The sequence below is a fragment of the Engraulis encrasicolus genome, chromosome 14 (genome assembly GCF_034702125.1).
Source record: "Engraulis encrasicolus isolate BLACKSEA-1 chromosome 14, IST_EnEncr_1.0, whole genome shotgun sequence".
Lineage (NCBI taxonomy): Eukaryota > Metazoa > Chordata > Actinopteri > Clupeiformes > Engraulidae > Engraulis > Engraulis encrasicolus.
Genome location: NC_085870.1, coordinates 41,257,763 through 41,274,953, shown reverse-complemented (window position 1 = coordinate 41,274,953; position 17,191 = coordinate 41,257,763). Strand labels below are relative to the sequence as shown.

Below are 17,191 nucleotides of genomic sequence, written 5' to 3'. Positions count from 1 at the left end.
TATGGGCTATGTAGCCTTTGGTTAAAAATACAGCCTTGATCCTTTCCCAACCTTGCCCCATCTCTCTCTGATCTCTTAATGTCCTGTCAAATAAAGGGCCAATAGTCCTTAAAAAGTACAAAAAACAATAACAAATCTCAGAGAGTTTTGTCAGAGAGCACAGATTTGACACCTGAACTCCTTTAACCTCTACTTGAAGATACACTTCAAAAACATGAAAATGTCACATCACCCTTCAAAATAAGTTTTTAAAAAAAGGCAGACCTCCAGCAGAGCCTCTTCTGATACATCCTTCTTTCTGCTTTTATTGAAGATATCATCTCCTCTGCTAGAGGCCTCATTTCTCATTTCTGTTTTTCTACATTTTAGATGTGTTGATGTAAATCTGCAGAAGGACGAAGGCCTTTGGCTGAACTTACTGAAGAACACACAGAGCATACAGTACTTGCAGCAGCAGTGTCCTCTGCACTGCACTGGTTCCTTCAGAATGAACAATTATTCTGCATTGTTTTCTCCAGTCACGCCACCTGAACAAGTTTCAGTACATTTTCTCAACAGGCAGGTGTGTGTGTGCGTGCATGTGTGCGTGTGCATGGACATTCACATGTGTGCGTCTGTGTGTATGTGTGCATGATTGTGTGTGTGTGTGTGTGTACGTGTGTGCGTCTGTGTGTGTATACAGTACTATGTGTGCATGGTTGTGTGTGTGTGTGTGTGTGTGTGTGCGTGCGTGCGTGTGCTGTGTGTGTGTGTTTCTGCCACAACCATGACAACCCATGTATCATTGCAGAAGGAAACAAGTCATTGCTGCGGGTAATGCTCCATGTTATTTCGAGAAGCTTTACAACTAATCCTGATCCCAATAGGCGTTCAAGGGACCAACAATAACAGCAACAAAACACAGTTCGCTTTACCCCTCAGCAGTGTTTACGTCTGAAAGACCTCTCCTCAGTCACACGACAGCTAAGTACATAGAGCAGTGGTTCTTAACCGTTTTTGAACAAACGCCCCTTTGACCTCATCATGAGCCTGCCAAAGCCTCCCTTACTATTAAAAAGTTTAAATGGACTAATGCCCCCAATGACAAAGCACCGCCCCCTCTCAACTGTATCCTTCTCAATGCCCCCCTAGGGCTCCCCAACGTCCCCTGGGGGGCTGTACTGCCCCTGTTGAGAAACACTAACGTAGAGAATAAGTGATTGAACCCTGCTAAAAGCTGTCTGTTTGAACACGGGCAGCTGTCGCACATTTAGCCTTGGATTCGCGGCTAATCACTTAACACTGCTGCAATATTGGGACAGCATAGGGGGGGGGGGGATGCTGAAGGGCAGTCTGTCTGGGGGAGTGTCCCAGGGAGACGTACGCGTAAAGAAGCAGCCCATTATCACCTACATTAAATGAAATCTGAAAGGCTGCCTGTTTTGAATTCCAAATGAGCACTCTCCTCTCTCTCTCTCTCTCTCTCTCTCTCTCTCTCTCTCTCTCTCTCTCTCTCTGTCTCTCTCTCTCTAGGTGTGCGTGCTTCGTGTCTCGTTCTCACTCTTGTGTGTGTGTGTGTGTGTGTATGTGTGTTTGTCGTTCTCTGCTGAGTGTGTATGTGTGTATGCGTGTGTGTGCATGTGCGTGTGCGTGTGTGTGCGCGTGTGTGTGCACGCGCGCGTGTGTGCGTGTGTGTGTGTGCGCACGTGTGTGTGCGCGCGCTCGTGTGTGTGTGTGTGTGTGTGTGTGTACGGGCCTGTGTGCTGTGGTAGCCCACACGGAATGTAACTAAATCAGGACTTGCCTGCCTGCTGAGGCCAGAGTCTCCTCATTGACTCCGGTGAGGTTATCTTCATTAAGACTTATCAGATACAATCATGTGCTGCCTGCCTTCCTGCCTCTGCCTGCCCAGCATCCACACCGACTGTCTTCAGGGCGTCTTGGGATAGCATACAGTTAGCCAGGCTGTGCCCTCCTAGTGACGCAACACTTTCAGCGTTGCAACTAGTCAGGTCAAGAGCAATGCAAGTACTTTCTGAGTTCCTGAAAATACGGGAACTCCTCCCACTTTGTGGGTAAGCAAACAACCATAAGCAAACCAAGGGAGGCGGGTCAACCATGCCGTATGGGAAATGTTAACTGTTATGCTCTTGGTCAGACCAAGTCTCGAAGAGATTTGACCGTCGATGATAATCAGGCTAGCGTACAGTAGCTCAGGGCCTTTCACGGCTTCACCTAGGCCCAGGACAAAATCATCTGGAAGCCCACCGCCGCCACAGTTCAGCACAGCTGTACAATGGAACTGATTCTGAGCCCCGCTCCACCATGGGCCAGGCCAACTGAACCCTTTGCCCCCCATAGCCCACCCCATCCCCATGGGCTTCCCTGCTGTAGCTATCTATCTATCCCTCTCTCTTCTCCCTGACGCCGATGGGAGGATGCCATGCCAGACAGCCTGGCTCGAGCTACCCCTCTGGGTAGTCATGGCAACTGGCAGATACACAAGCAGTGCTGTCGCCACCGCCGGTCACCCTTCCTGACGCTCGGCCCCCAAACTCGGAGATGAAAGGGATCAGTCACTCACTTGTCTAAGTGCTCCTAATGGGGACAGGAGACAGGGCAGCACAGGACAGGACACAAGATGACTCTTCAGCAGTGGACATGGGGAATTACAAGGGCCAGCGGTCTCCACTTATCACCTCCTCCAGCACCACACCTCCCCGTGGGCGCACAAAAATAAGCTTCTGATGATGATTGGGGACAATCTGGACTTCCTCCTGTCCTGCTGCCTATATCCCTCCCTCGCTCCTGCCTTCTCTACCCATGGCCTCTGCAAGTGTAGGGGACACATGACACAAGCTGTTCTCTCTCTCTCTCTCTCTCTCTCTCTCTCTCTCTCTCTCTCTCTCTCTCTCTCTCTCTCTCTCGTTCCTCTGCCATCCACTCAGATGAAGAAGGAGGTCGTTTTCAGATACAGCATGGCAGCACGAGCACATTTGGCTTGCCTCAATTTTTTTTTAAACTGAAACATAGCATACGCAATGCTCGCTGCCAGAATGTCATTTCAACCATAAACATGTCATCTGTCCATTTGGGTGAAAGGCTAGCAGATGCCGACTGTTTAAGCACAAACTATACAACAACAGTGAGACTGCAGATTTCCATCAGTTGTTTTTGCAGGGTTTTCGGGGGTTTGCTGCATCACCTGTAGTTCAATGTGACTGCAATGTGCAAGGTGTAGGAAAGTCACACGTGCAGCATGTGTGGGGAATGGGGGATGTACCAGTTTGCTACCAGAAAAATATGACTGTGCTGGCTATTCTTCAATCATACCTCATCATATCCCTGCCTTGACTTCTGACATTATGCTTCATATCAAGTGAGAGAAGGTGAGATCCATCCTCTTGACTAAATGACAAGGGCTGCACTGTTTGACTAATGTCCAGCTCACACATGTAGAAGGGGAGACCAGCAGAGAACATCAACACTGTCAGTGTGTATACAACCAGCAGCGTGTCATGCGACATTCGTAATTCTAGATCATGTGCACATAGTAACGCAGCCTAATCCCGGACTTTGCACGATTACTATGGTCTTTTTGTCTTCACGGTCAACACAGACCACCCCTCTCGCACCCGACGCCATACATGTCTTTTGCGCGTGATTTGCTGAGTACATGCACTCTTAATTGAGACGTGAATCATGACACATGGGTTAGGTCTTACCTGTACTGGTGGCATAAACCAGGCGAGCCTCTGTAAGGATGCTCGGGTCACTTTGAGATCTCCCTCGCGGCACGACGCTGTCATCAATTCCATCCGATGTAGCCATGGTGATGGTCGGAAGGAGAAATTTTGTGAAATGATGCTGGAGCACAGAGCTGGATGAAGTCGGGAGCCAGCAACGGAAGCGTGTAATGTGGTTCAACAACTGCAGTCCCTAATATCAGAGACTTTTTTCTAGGGGTGGGGGGAATCCTGAGAGCGTCCGTGTGAGCGCGAGAGCGAGCGCGTGTGTGAATGTCTGTAAACGCGCACTATGACTGATACGATTCGTTTACAGAATTTCACAGTCAATAAGTAAAAAGTACGCATAGCGATTGTAGTCAAACATCACGTGCATTTTCGTAATCCACTGGGCTACTACGGACATGTATGTGAATGCGTGACCAAAAAAAAGCTTACTGATGCTGATGAAATCAAATCGACAGGTTTTCCCTCCATTCCAGTGATGATGGTGGTACTGATGAGGGTGAGTGGTGACAGTATGTAGGTTACGGTCTGTGGGTGCTCATCCATTTCTTTCGGGTATGTTGTGCAAAGCTGCCTTCGTGTGGCTAAGAAGTATCATTACAACAAGTACACATAAAATGGCGAGTGTGGTTGTAAACAGAGCTATGCCTTTGGCGAGGGGAACTACCCTACAACAGATGCGCCCCCATTAAATATGTTGTGTTGTAGGATTCAGATGGAGACCTTTCATGTTGCATATAGTCTAGCAGTCTTCACGCATTAACAGTTTATTCTTAATCTGATCTACACTCTCTGATCCTGTAATGTGCATAGCCTAATGCGCACTCAATGAATATTCATCAAACAATTAAATAGTATTTAATCAGAAAACATGTTCATATACGTTCCGTGCGGGTTTAACCTTTTGCTTCAATGATAACATTCCAATGAAAAATATCGGACGTGAAATGTGTTCAGTTGACACCAGGAAACTCGATAATTGTTTGTAGGTCACACGACTAATTTGCTGCGGCTCCGGCAGCATGCTGCGCGCGCAGGGTGCGTAATTGGGAATGTGGGGACCGGGATGGGAAACAATACAGTACAACGGCGCCTATTCATATGACGTAGTACGCGGCTAATCGCATTACCACCCAGCGGACTGAAGATGGCGGAGATGGACAGGCAGTCGGAACAACTGAAATATGTTAAGAAAAATGTAGAAAATAGTAATACGCTGGGGAGCGAACCTTGTAACGGCACAGCAGCCCCACGTGTGCCTAGATGCAGCACGCCGGAGGAGAGCAGTGTGATGGTCACTAACGTTCTCAACCTTGAGAAACTGGACACGGATCTCTACAGGTGTTACATTACCGTTAGTTGGCATTCATTGTCAAGTTAGGCTACTAATGATGATAACAGGCAACTTCATACTGTGCTTTTGTATAGCGGGTAGCTCAACACAACCCTTATTGGTGATGCATTGTGACAAGAGTTGTGTCTGTAGCACCATTAGGCATTCCTTGTAGCAATGCCAATACCATGTGTCCAGTGCTATAGCAGTTGACCTACTGTGTGGCCTATACATACCACCCAGAAAAGAGTAGCCTATACAGCAGACCTACATATCATATTTCCATAAACAGCATACATTGCAGGTAAAATGCAGTAACTTACAACACAATATAAAATCCCATTGTTGAGATTTTGTTTTGTTCTTGTTCATCTATTCATCTAGAGGCAACAGTTATTGGATACCCAACACTCAGCGTATGTTTGGAGGCGAGATGATGTGTCAAACGTTGAGGGCGGCTGCAAACTGTGTTCCGGATCAGCTGTCCATCCACTCCCTCCACTGTTACTTCATAACCCCCGGTAAGTGGATGCGGAAATGCCTCTGAGGTACACACACACACACCCACATACAGAGAGAGAGAGAGAGAGAGAGAGAGAGAGAGAGAGAGAGAGAGAGAGAGAGAGAGAGAGAGAGAGAGAGACGTACCACAGATAGAGAGAGGGACAGAGGGACACACACAGAGACAGACAGACACACAAAGACACACGCACACACACACACACATGCGCACACTCACACAAACACACATACACGTACACAGTGAGGCATGCACGCACACGTGCGCGCACACACACACACACCAGGTATGTCATGATCATGTCACAGAATGATAATGATGATCTTCCTCCATCGACAACACAGGCGACCCCACCGTGCCAGTGGAGTACCACGTGGAGCGGACCAGAGACGGCCGCAGCTTCTCGCTGCGCTCGGTGAAGGCCGTGCAGCACGGCAAGCCCATCCTGATGTGCCAGGCCTCCTTCCATGCCCACCAGCCCAGCCCGCTAGCCCACCAGGTCACCATGCCCACTGTGCCCCCGCCAGAGGACCTCCGCACCATGGAGGAGCTCGTCAACCAGTTTGCAAAGTCAGTCGTCAGCTGGTGGTCAAATGTGTTCTTTGGTTATTGTAGACCTTAGCCACTATACTAGTTGGATGCGGAATTGCCATTAGGGTACATCTAGATGTCTAGGCCCACATTTGTGATGGATATAGCAAGAGGGCCTTCAGATTTCTTTTCCTGAATTTGACTGAAAGTACTCGTCATGGCATGGGCTGGAAGTTAGCCTCATTATGCCACCAGTGGTATCAAATCATAGATTAGGCCAGTTTATCGTTTTACATTATAAGATGTATATTTCATGTGTAACGGATGCCAGCTAGCAGAGTTTGGCAGTAGAACGTTAGTAAAACCTCCATAGTAAAAGTCTCCCTGAGCCTCTTACAGATACGGTAGTGCTGCGCTACTGATCTGGACATTTAGCTCAGTGGTATCGCACTGTGTCGCCCATGGTGAACTGTAGCGTTGACTGGAAGGTTGTAAGTTCGAGGCCTGAGTTGCAGAATGTACAGGATGACCTTGATTACATATGGGAGCAGAAGCATTTTCCTGTAAACAAAGCATTTTCCTTTACACGCTTCGGCATCATTGCAGTCTTCCTCTGATTCTGCTGTTATAGCATCTGGTATCTGGGAGAAAATTGATTAGTCATTTAATCATGGGTGATCATCGCTGACATTTTCATTTAAAAGACTTCACTATACCATATAGTGCTACACCACTAGAACATTAGAAAACACAGCCTTTACTAATACATTATGACTTAGTCATTACCATTCTGGTACCAGCACAATTATAACAGAGCCCATGCCTTTAAGAGGAACGCAAAACGTTGATTGTGTAATTAAACTTGTACCTGTGTGCTAATATGAAGACCCATGACCAGTATAGGCTACTTAAGTATACTGTGTGTGTGTGTGTGTGTGTGTGTGTGTGTGTGCGTGCGTGCGTGCGTGCGTGCGTGCGTGCGTGCAGAACCTTTTTTAGAAGCCTGTCGCGTCCAAACACTGTAAACTTAGTCATAAGAATAGCCAAGTTACTCTCATTACACTTTATTATCACATGTATGACATAGGCTTAATGTTTAGCTGTTACAGTAAGCATTGTTCCTTAGCGGAACCTATATTTCAATAGGTCTCCTGCATGTTATTCCCATTCAAATGTCAGAAATATGTTAAGGGGGACTCACATCACTTCTGCCAGCAGGATTATTGCACCCAGAAGAAAATGAGCTTTTCTGACAGTAGAGATCTTTATTCCCTCACCACTATTTCAATTTTAAGTTCAGATGAGTTTTATTATTAATTCATGTGGTGCCATTAACATTACAATTTGTCGTCACCAGTCTCCAGCATGAGAACAGCGTGTAACACAGTTAAATAGCCTGCAAAGTTAGCTCGTCATAAAACAGAAAAATGTTTCAAATATCACTTATACTGCCTAGATACAGCCATACCATGAATTCTTATAACACACATTTACCATTTTAAATGCAGGGATAAATATGTATGTCAGAGGAAGCATAAGCCGATGGCTGTGTTGTGCTCCTTGTTTGACAGAGGTGATTTTTGTGTTGTCTGTGTGTGTTTTTTTTTCATTCAAACAGTGATCACCACTTGCCAGAGAGGGACAGAGAAGCCCTTGATCGAGTGGTGACTCCTGAGGTGCCGTTGGAGGTCAAACCTGTCAATATGCCGGCATTCAGCAGAAGCGTGGCCATCCAACCAAGGAAACTCCTCTGGGTGCGGGCAAAAGGCCATATTGGTATGTCCTTCTGTATAGGCTAAGGTGTCAATATGTGGTACAGTACTTGAAGTTATATTCTTCCATGTCTGAAAGTATACTCATTCTTCACCTCCCCTTGAGTTAAATGATTGAGTTGTACCATTCTCGTGTCCTCCCAGCCTTTCTCTAAGTACAGCAATGCAAATTTACCTCCAAGCTAGCATATAGCACAATTGAATTGATTATAGCGGTACTCATTTTAATTGATTTAATGATAATTGCTTGCTTGGAACTAGAAATAATGTCACCATTCCAAGTAGAATGACTGAAAGAACATGCGCCAATTGTTTCATTCAAGGGGAGGTGTAAAATGAGTTTATTTCACAGCTGAAGAGCCCTTGACATCTAACCCCACATTGATTCAGGGACTGTAACCAATACCCTGTACTGAAATAATGGAAAGCAGCATTGACTACAAGCGTTTGCTAAGTGTAATGTAATGTAATGTAATTGTAATGATGAGAGGTCACAGACAGAAATTCAGAACATGCAAGACTTTCTCACACAACTTTGTCCACCTCTAAAATCTTGTATATAGAGCATAACTCCCTATGACTGACGCTGTCCTCTTTTCCTTTCCCAGGCGACGTGGATATTAGGCAGCACTGTTGCGTGGCGGCGTACCTATCCGACTTCTCCCTGCTGGGCACCGCTGTGCTGTCCTACGCCGACTTCAAACCCCTCTTCTCTGCCTCGCTCGACCACGCCATGTGGTTCCACAACTCCTTCCGCGCAGACGAATGGATGCTGTACGAGATTGAGAGCACATGGGCAGGTGTGTGGATCTATGTTGAACTAAAAACAAACACACACATCCGTCTCAGATAGTGCAGGACTTAGCAAAATCAACTGAAACATCAAAAACAAAGTCCTCAACAATAGGCTCCAATTTCTTTTTTTTTCTTTTTTTCTTTTTGTTTCAGGTGTGTGGATCTCTCACATGAGCCTCTGGTAATCGATAGTAGCTCCTTTGAGATTCAGTGGGGCAAACAATTAATCTTCTCTACACAATGTGCTGCCAGTTTGTGATATAACATGCTGGATCATATTTATAGCTCTGCTGGTCATATTCATACCTGTATCAAATGGGTGAAACGTGTACGGTAGATAACAGATAAGGATAAGTTGACATGATAAACAGGGTAGGAAGTAGAAACCGGCCGGGAGGGCAGTGATGTGGAGTCACACAACTAGGGCAGGCGGTGGGGGTGGAGCCACAGTAAAAGAGCAGCACTAGAACTTTGGTGAACTCTGCTGATAACAGCCTTTTTCTCAGTTGCTTTTAAACATTTCTCATATATCAATCCAATATGAAAAGGCAATCTAAATCATCTGGTTATATGTAATAATATTATAAGTATAATATGTAATAGTAAGTATAATATTATAGTAAGTATAATATGATTGGTGGTGGGGGCTTGTTTTTTTAACAGATCTGTCCAACAGGTTGTGCACACTTCTCTGTTGTTATCAGTTAAACTTGTGCAGTGATTGCGTTTGGGAGAAAACGGTCATGTGACGCTGCAATAACTTCATGGTAACCATCATTTGAAAAAAAATCAAATCATTTGGAGTGTAAAAAGTGGAGGGTCAACGTGAGGAGTCCCAGCATTTAAAGGCTGATCTATCATATATCACAATGGAGTTTTTATTTTTATTCACATGACGTGTTTTTTTTATCTGCACTTCAAAATATCTGCATGAAAATATTTTTACCATGTTATGATGCTGACCAATTTCACAAAATCCATGGCTTTTCCCCTTTGACACTCAGTAAACAACTTGAGATTGGTCAAATAAGCACTGAACAGGTGCAAAAAGTTAAAACACACACACGCACGCGTGCACACACACACACACACACACACACACACACACACACACACACACACACACACACACACACACACACACACACACACACACACACACACACACACACAAAGAATGTGTATGTGGCCATGTATGTGATGTGTTTGCATATGTTTATATGTATGTTTTGACAGGACACACCAGGGGCTTGGTCCATGGCCGGCTGTGGCGTCGGGACGGGGTGCTGGCTGTTTCCATTGCCCAGGAGGGGTTGTTGAGGATGGTCCCCCAGGGCAGTAAACTCTAGCTCAGCCCTGGAGCTCAAGGCCTACAGTAGACAAGATGTTCGTCTCCATTCTTTGCACATGAACTAAACCCTGGCCTTCTGTCACCTGAGAAAGTGTACTAACAACTGATGAGGAAAAGGTGCCACCATTAGAGATATTATTCCATTAGGAAATTAGCTCTGGATGAATGAATGCAAAAGGGTGTTTTTCTGGTGTACCCCTACACAAACCCCACTTATGGTGTTATAATGTTGCCATTTTTAAAGAAGGATATTTCAATGGGTTCAATAAAAGCCTTTCTTTATTACTTGTGGATGTCAGGGAATATAAGGTATAACTATTCAGGAAAAAAAATCTATGCTATTGGTACGCTGTACCAATATACTAAATGTCAGCAGGACTTCACTGTGAAAGGAGGGTTAACGACTGTGTGAGTTAATCTTGCACACAAGGGGTGAGGGACTTTGTAATGTATTTTTGAATGATGAATGGCCTTTTTTGCTGGACAGACATGTCTATTTTAATGAACACTGATAGAGCTTGGATGAATAGCACTTACAAATGGTTAGAACAGCTTATACCACCAAGACATTCAATAATGTTCAGCACCAGGGGAGTATGCACACTGATATAATGTTTTGGAAGGAGTACAGAGTGTTAGATAAAATGCCTAAACTTTTCTTTAAACAAAGGGAGAACTGTTAAGAGTGTAGAGTAATATATTTTCCACAGGTATTTTTGAGTGACCAAAATGTAAAAAGCTATTACATTTTGGGTCCTTTTGCTAGAGAAACTTGCACAGTGTCTTATTATTGCAGGGTTAGTGAATATGTTTTGATGTATTTGGTGATTTTGTAGATTTCTATATACATTTTTATAAAAATAGCCAACTATTTTGCAGAATAATAATGTTTTGGTATATAATAGTCAATAATTGTACTGTGTGAGACAGTATCAGAATAAATTTGTTTTATTACTCGTGATTGACCTGGTCTTTTTTTCAGCATAGTGACATGAAAAAGCATTTCACTATCCTCAACATTTTTCGCACGTTTGTGGGTTCGCAGGTTTGATCAAATTCAAGTTCAGGTCCAAGTTTGATGATCCACCATTAGTTTCTTTTAAAAAACACATTGAGTAATCTTATCCTTCCTCGAAAGACAAGTGTAAAACTATTAACATCCTATTGAAGGACCCCAAACACCTTCATGACTGTAAATTGCTTTAAAGGTGGATGGGTTATCTCTGTTGGGACGCATACCGACAGTCCAGTTCCAACAAAAACATAATGTGGTTAACAAATAACTGTTGAGCAATACCAGATAAGGGGGAAGGCAATAGGCTGGACCAGGTCGCTAGGTGACATGATCTCATATAAAAGGCAGAGGAGGCTCCAGGACTGCAACAGTCACCATGGTGTTGTCTTTTGTTCTCCTGTGGGTGTGCTTCTGCCTCCTGCTCTTCTTCATGCGCACACACCGACCCAAGAACTTTCCCCCAGGACCACAACCCCTACCTGTGTTTGGCAATCTGCTTCAGCTGAATCTGGAGAATCCCATTATAGATTTAAATAAGGTAGGCCTACATTTTTCATACTTGGATAATCTGAAGGATGTTTAGGGTGTACATAGATGGATGTAGGGTATGTAGACCAATATTGACTTGAGTTGAGTTAAACTTGTAGAGTAGCTAAAAGTAGGCCTATGTTCAACAGAATTGTATCTTCCATTGAAACAGCTTCCACTGAAACAGCACATGCTACTGTTTATTCAATCTAAGCCTTTGTTTACAGTGTTGTACTGACAATTACTAACTTCTGTCTTTATCTGGATGTTGACATTTCCACAATAGTGTGATATATAGAGTATTTTATTTTAAATAGTAAAAAACATCAATTAATTTATTTGAAAAAAAAACCATTTGACTTTTGTTTTGCAGCTGTCTGATCGATATGGGAAGGTGTTCAGTATTTACTTTGGCAGCAGACCAGCTGTGATCATTACTGGCTTCGAGGCCATGAAAGAAGCTCTGGTGACCAAAGCAGTCGATTTTGCCGGGAGACCATCGGGACTACTTCTCAGTGACCTCACTCGAGGAAAAGGTACAGCCAAAATATGTAAACAGGGTTTGTGATGGACTAGGATAAGTCAGGAAACTGTAAATAAAATTGAACTGAACTGCAAAATTCCATTGACTCCATTAAGTCTTTTTTGTTTACATGTCTCAAAGCAGTATACTAGAAATAGGAAAGAAATTACAAAATGTAGCAGCACATTATCAAAGAGAACTACTTTGTGATTTGAAGGCTGTCTGTATTTTTTTTATTTCATACAAGACCACAGTCATAACAAAAATTCTATAAAATTAAATAAAATGTAAATGAGAAACCCTTCTCGTCTCCTCAGGTATTATCATGGCTCCACATGGTCCAAGCTGGAAAGAGCACCGTCGCTTTGCTCTGATGAGCTTGAGGAACTTTGGGCTGGGCAAGCAGTCGATGGAGGAGAGGGTCCTGGGGGAGGTCTCCTACGTCTGTGACCACCTGGAAAAACATGCAGGTAACAGCAGAATTGTATCTTCCATTGTTTATTCAATCTAAGCCTTTGTTTACAATGTTGTACAGCCGCTAACTTCTTGCTATATCTGGATGTTGACATTTTTTCCACAATAGTGTGTTATACAGTAGAGTACGTTATTCTAAATTGTAATATGCAGGTAATAATCGTAGCTTATTCAGCATGGTACTGTAGATGCAACATACTGTTGATGCCTGTAGAGATCATCATACTCTAGATGCCTCTTTCATCCTCATATTATGTCAGTTTTGCTGTGTTGCCCATATGGCATACAAGGCATTTGTGGCCTTTTGATGATTTTAGCCTGGCTCTCCCCTCACATCAATTATCAAAGCACTCTGAGCTTAAAGACATTTTAATCTTCATTCCAAGGTGCGTCTTCAGTTCAAGTTGATGTAGGGTCTCTCACACATTTGTCACACCACTTCTGCCAAGTGGTGAATGAGGGGTCTAGAGAAGGATACACCCCACATCAACTAGAAGTGAAGAAGCTCCTGGGAATAGAAATGTATTCAAGATCAAAGAAATCCAGTTGCGTACAGTTAAACTGTCAGGGTGTAATGGTGCGTTACTGCAGAGTGCCTTCTCGCTTTTCCTGTGTGCCTGAAAAAAAAACATTATATTTTCATAAATGTGATGGCAGGCCTTTTCTGTTCTATCCGCAGGGGAGTTGATTGATCCTCAGACTTTGTTTCACAACGCGTCCTGTGACATCATTTGCTCCATCATGTACGGAGCTCGATATGAATATGATCACGAGTTCTTCCAGGCCCAGATCAAAATTATGTCAGATAACTCCAAGATTGCCAATGGACCATGGGGGATGGTAAGATAACCTTCTCCTTTCAACCTCAGTCCAAAGCAGCATTATACTGTATTATTGCATTGCATTATATGTGTACTGGAAAGCTTTGTTGCCTGGAGATTTTGTATTTACATCAGTGTGCCACAGTGACGTTATCTTGGATCTGTAATATTTTGATGTCCTTGTTCTTTGTACAGATATATGATACTATTCCACTGTTGAGAAGCCTACCCCTGCCTTTCCAAAATCCTCTGAGGGATTACCGCACTGTCAAGATGAATGTGTTGGAGATTGTGAATGAGCACAGACTCTCGAGAACTCCCAATGAGCCCAGAGATATCATAGACGGCTACCTGGATGAGATGGACAGGGTGAGTCCATATGTCCCTATTTGGTGCATTAAAAAAACAAAAAAAAACTATGTAGCTTGCATCAACTATTCTTGTTCACATCTTCAATTAATATCACAGGAGTGAATGTCCCCTCAGTGGTGTGAAAGAAAAAACAAAAAGGACTCAAAAGACTCAAAACCGTGTGTTGCTTAGTGCGACTGCTCACCAAAAGTAGCGATACTAAGAAAGTCAAGAAAGATGAGGCGCACACAAGGCTCAAGTTAAAAATGTATATTGTGGCCAAAAAGTTAACAAAATAAGTCATTAGGACAAAAGTAGAGCTACAGACGTTCTGCAGCTGCAGATGTTTCGGACCTACCTAGTCCATTCTCAATGTCTCCAGTAGCTCCAGTTTTGTCCTAGTTACTTCTTTTGTTAATTTTTCGGCCACAATATACTGTATATTTTTAACTTGAGCCTTGTACACGCCTCCTCTTTTGACCCTCAATGGTGTGCACTATGTATACATGTTTTGGGAAATTGTTGCTTGTGGACACAGATGTCAACAACACGTTTCTGATGTAAAGAAAATGTTTGCAAGTGGTTCACCGCTCTAGATTCAAGTATGCCAGAGATATGCTGCTTACTGCTTCTCCTTTTCCTCCCTGCCACCAGAGAGGTGAAGACTGCGCTCCATTTGACGAAGATAATCTGTTAACTATGCTGCTTGACCTCCTCTTCGCCGGAACCGACACCACGTCAAACACCATCCGTGCTGCAGTGCTCTACCTCATGGCCTACCCAGACATGCAGGGTGAGTCCCATAACCATCTCATATTCTGTAAATTGCATAACCTGGCCCTGCCATTGCCATGTGTACCAGACGGTAGTGTGTGTAGCTCTGCTCCGCCATGGGGCGCCGAAGCTACCAGAACCAGGCTAGCCATCCGTAACCTTCCGCTCAATTCACATTTCCCTCCTTGTTTCATCTGGTTCGGGTTTTGTTCTATGAACAAGACTACCCAGACAACATGACTGATGCAGCGTACAGAGGACAGAGGAGGGTTAGGGGGCAGAACGATGATTCATTACATATGAGCAGATTACATGTCATGACCAAATGTTAACGATTGGGTAAAATCAGGTGCAGATTTCAAAATTCTTCAGAATTCGCCCCTCCCACCAGTAATCAATTCTCAACCGAGCTGTTCCAGACCCTCTGCACAGAATTAGTGCGAGGGTATGATAAGACCAGACCAGGCTGTAAATGACCTCAAGTTTTGTTCCTCCAAGTGACATCTGTGGTCTGTTTGGTCCCTATAGAGAGATGCCAGCAGGAGATTGACTCGGTTCTGGATGGGAAAGAGGCAGTCAGCTTTGAGGATAGATACCGTATGCCGTTTGTGCAGGCCTTCATCCACGAATCCCAGCGAGCAGCCAGCACACTTCCACTCAGTGTGTACCACTGCACAACCAGGGACACGGAGCTGACAGGATACCACATTCCCAAGGTCAGGAGGTCAACTGGATATGAACATTGTAATGACTTCAAATAAATCCCTTTGACATTTACTCTTTATCATATATGCCATACGTTCACCCCATTCTCTTAGCTACTGCTTTAAGCTTGCCCTTTTAAAGCTACATTACACCACTGTTGACTAGCCGTCTCTCTCATTGGCTGTTGTTAGTATTTACTTAGCTTGCTCTTGGTAGAGATCAGTATTTTTTGTAACTTCAGTTGTGGGCAATTGCTAATGGGACTCTCTCTCATGGTCTGTAGGGGACGCTTGTCATCCAGAACCTTACATCTGCACTGGTTGAGGAAAAGCAGTGGAAGCATCCCCACGGTTTCCACCCTGAAAACTTCCTGAATGAGCAGGGAGAGTTCGTCAAGCCTCCGGCCTTCATGCCCTTCTCAATAGGTAAGCTGACAGTAGACGATTAGAGACGGAAATGCTCACAAGGCACAATGCAATACCGGAGTCACCACATCTGCATTCAGATTTCTTGGTGATATGTATCTTGATATGTATCTGTCTTGTTACACTTCTATAACACTGCAATGAAGTTTACATTACTTTCCACACACCAAATACAGTATATGCTTTTGTTGTGTACTGCTATACAGTTACAGTGACATGCAGCTAAGTGGTTCTCATTCTGCCAATGGAATGCTGTAATGGACTTAACTATACTGTACGTAGGCTACTATGACAAGAGTGCCTTTAATATTAGATTACAATTAGTCATTGCCATTTCGGTGCTAGCTAATTTATGACAGAGGCCATGTCTTAAAAGACTAAACCATCCTACATTAGTACTTACCCCATGCCTTGTTCTACACCAGGCCCCCGGACGTGTCTAGGGGAAGGACTAGCCCGCATGGAGCTCTACCTCATCCTCACAACCCTGATGCACCGATTCCAGTTCATCTGGCCAGAGGGGGCCGGGGAGCCGGACTTCACCCCCGTGTTTGGGGTCACACAAGCCCCAAAGCCCTACAAGATGATTGTGAAGCTGAGGAGAAAATGATGACCTGGAAGGACTTGAATTACACTTATAGATTGTACAGATTGTACAGATTGTTCACATTGTTGATTGCATAGATTTTTCTACAATACTAAATGTTATTACGTTATATACTTTGTTTTTATTGTATTGTAGAAACTACATTTTGTGTTTTATTTTAATGTGTCCAATTCATTTTATTGTGTCCAATACAAGCACTTTTAAACAACATATGCAGTTCAGTAAGGGTATGATAATGTACAGTATATATGAACAGTGAAAAGACTATGGTGATTCTTCAAGGAATATGTTGTACCTCCCTTTTTGTAAAATGATGTTGTTCATTAGTCTCGTCCACAGCTCTGAAATATCCTGCTGATTAGTGGATGGATTTAAAATAAAGGTTTCCTTTAGTATATTGAATTGATAAAATGCTGAACGGAGTGAAGTTTTATGTTGACAATAGATGCCTTGTATGTAAACTGTAAATAAGAATGAGTGGAGAAAATGTGTTTTTGGATTGTTTTTGTTACTTTAAAAAATAAAATAAATGGAGATATTCCCTTACATGAATGGTATGTGTCCAACTTCATTCAGCACCTGAAATCCCCTATGGCAGCAAAGAACGCTTTTTTTGGAAATGCCTGTACCTTAAAGGAGTGTTAAATATTTAATTTCAACATTTAGTCAGTTCTGCTTGACTGAATTATTTAGCCTAAAATAGAGGTTAGATAGTCTGACATTTTGGCACACATCCTGTGTTAAAGCCACTCTCCTTCACACGGTTCTCCTGTCAACGAACTTTCTCTTTCAAAAGTTATAACTTAAAGGTACACTGTGCAGGAAATGGTCAAAAAAGGTACTGCAACTATGCTGTTCATTGAAACTGGGTTGCCTATTGCCAAATTTGATTTTTTCATGAAAGTTTACTAAGTAATAAACTGATATTTTCTAAT

The 17,191-nt window shown here is 43.6% G+C and overlaps 2 protein-coding genes across 2 annotated transcripts; both read left to right on the top strand.

The window, feature by feature from the left end:
• Positions 1–4,878: 4,878 nt before the first annotated feature.
• On the top strand, positions 4,879–10,987 carry acot8 (acyl-CoA thioesterase 8). The gene is made up of 6 exons (XM_063216670.1): positions 4,879–5,072; positions 5,449–5,585; positions 5,929–6,154; positions 7,734–7,891; positions 8,496–8,687; positions 9,919–10,987. The coding sequence occupies exons 1-6, from the start codon at positions 4,879–4,881 to the stop codon at positions 10,029–10,031; spliced, it is 1,020 nt and encodes a 339-aa protein (XP_063072740.1). The 3' UTR covers positions 10,032–10,987.
• A 434-nt stretch (positions 10,988–11,421) lies between these two features.
• On the top strand, positions 11,422–16,802 carry LOC134462648 (cytochrome P450 2F2-like). The gene is made up of 9 exons (XM_063215772.1): positions 11,422–11,586; positions 11,950–12,112; positions 12,417–12,569; positions 13,253–13,413; positions 13,590–13,763; positions 14,400–14,538; positions 15,048–15,235; positions 15,508–15,649; positions 16,075–16,802. The coding sequence occupies exons 1-9, from the start codon at positions 11,425–11,427 to the stop codon at positions 16,257–16,259; spliced, it is 1,467 nt and encodes a 488-aa protein (XP_063071842.1). The 5' UTR covers positions 11,422–11,424; the 3' UTR covers positions 16,260–16,802.
• Positions 16,803–17,191: the final 389 nt, after the last annotated feature.

Bases quoted from the DNA above. Each gene is read 5' to 3' on its own strand.
- acot8 (XM_063216670.1), top strand. From the start codon at position 4,879: ATGGCGGAGATGGACAGGCAGTCGGAACAACTGAAATATGTTAAGAAA. The intron at 5,073-5,448 runs GTGTTACATTAC...CTATTCATCTAG, and splicing joins CTGGACACGGATCTCTACAG to AGGCAACAGTTATTGGATAC. The intron at 7,892-8,495 runs GTATGTCCTTCT...TTCCTTTCCCAG, and splicing joins GCGGGCAAAAGGCCATATTG to GCGACGTGGATATTAGGCAG.
- LOC134462648 (XM_063215772.1), top strand. From the start codon at position 11,425: ATGGTGTTGTCTTTTGTTCTCCTGTGGGTGTGCTTCTGCCTCCTGCTC. The intron at 13,414-13,589 runs GTAAGATAACCT...TTCTTTGTACAG, and splicing joins CCAATGGACCATGGGGGATG to ATATATGATACTATTCCACT. The intron at 15,236-15,507 runs GTCAGGAGGTCA...CATGGTCTGTAG, and splicing joins CAGGATACCACATTCCCAAG to GGGACGCTTGTCATCCAGAA.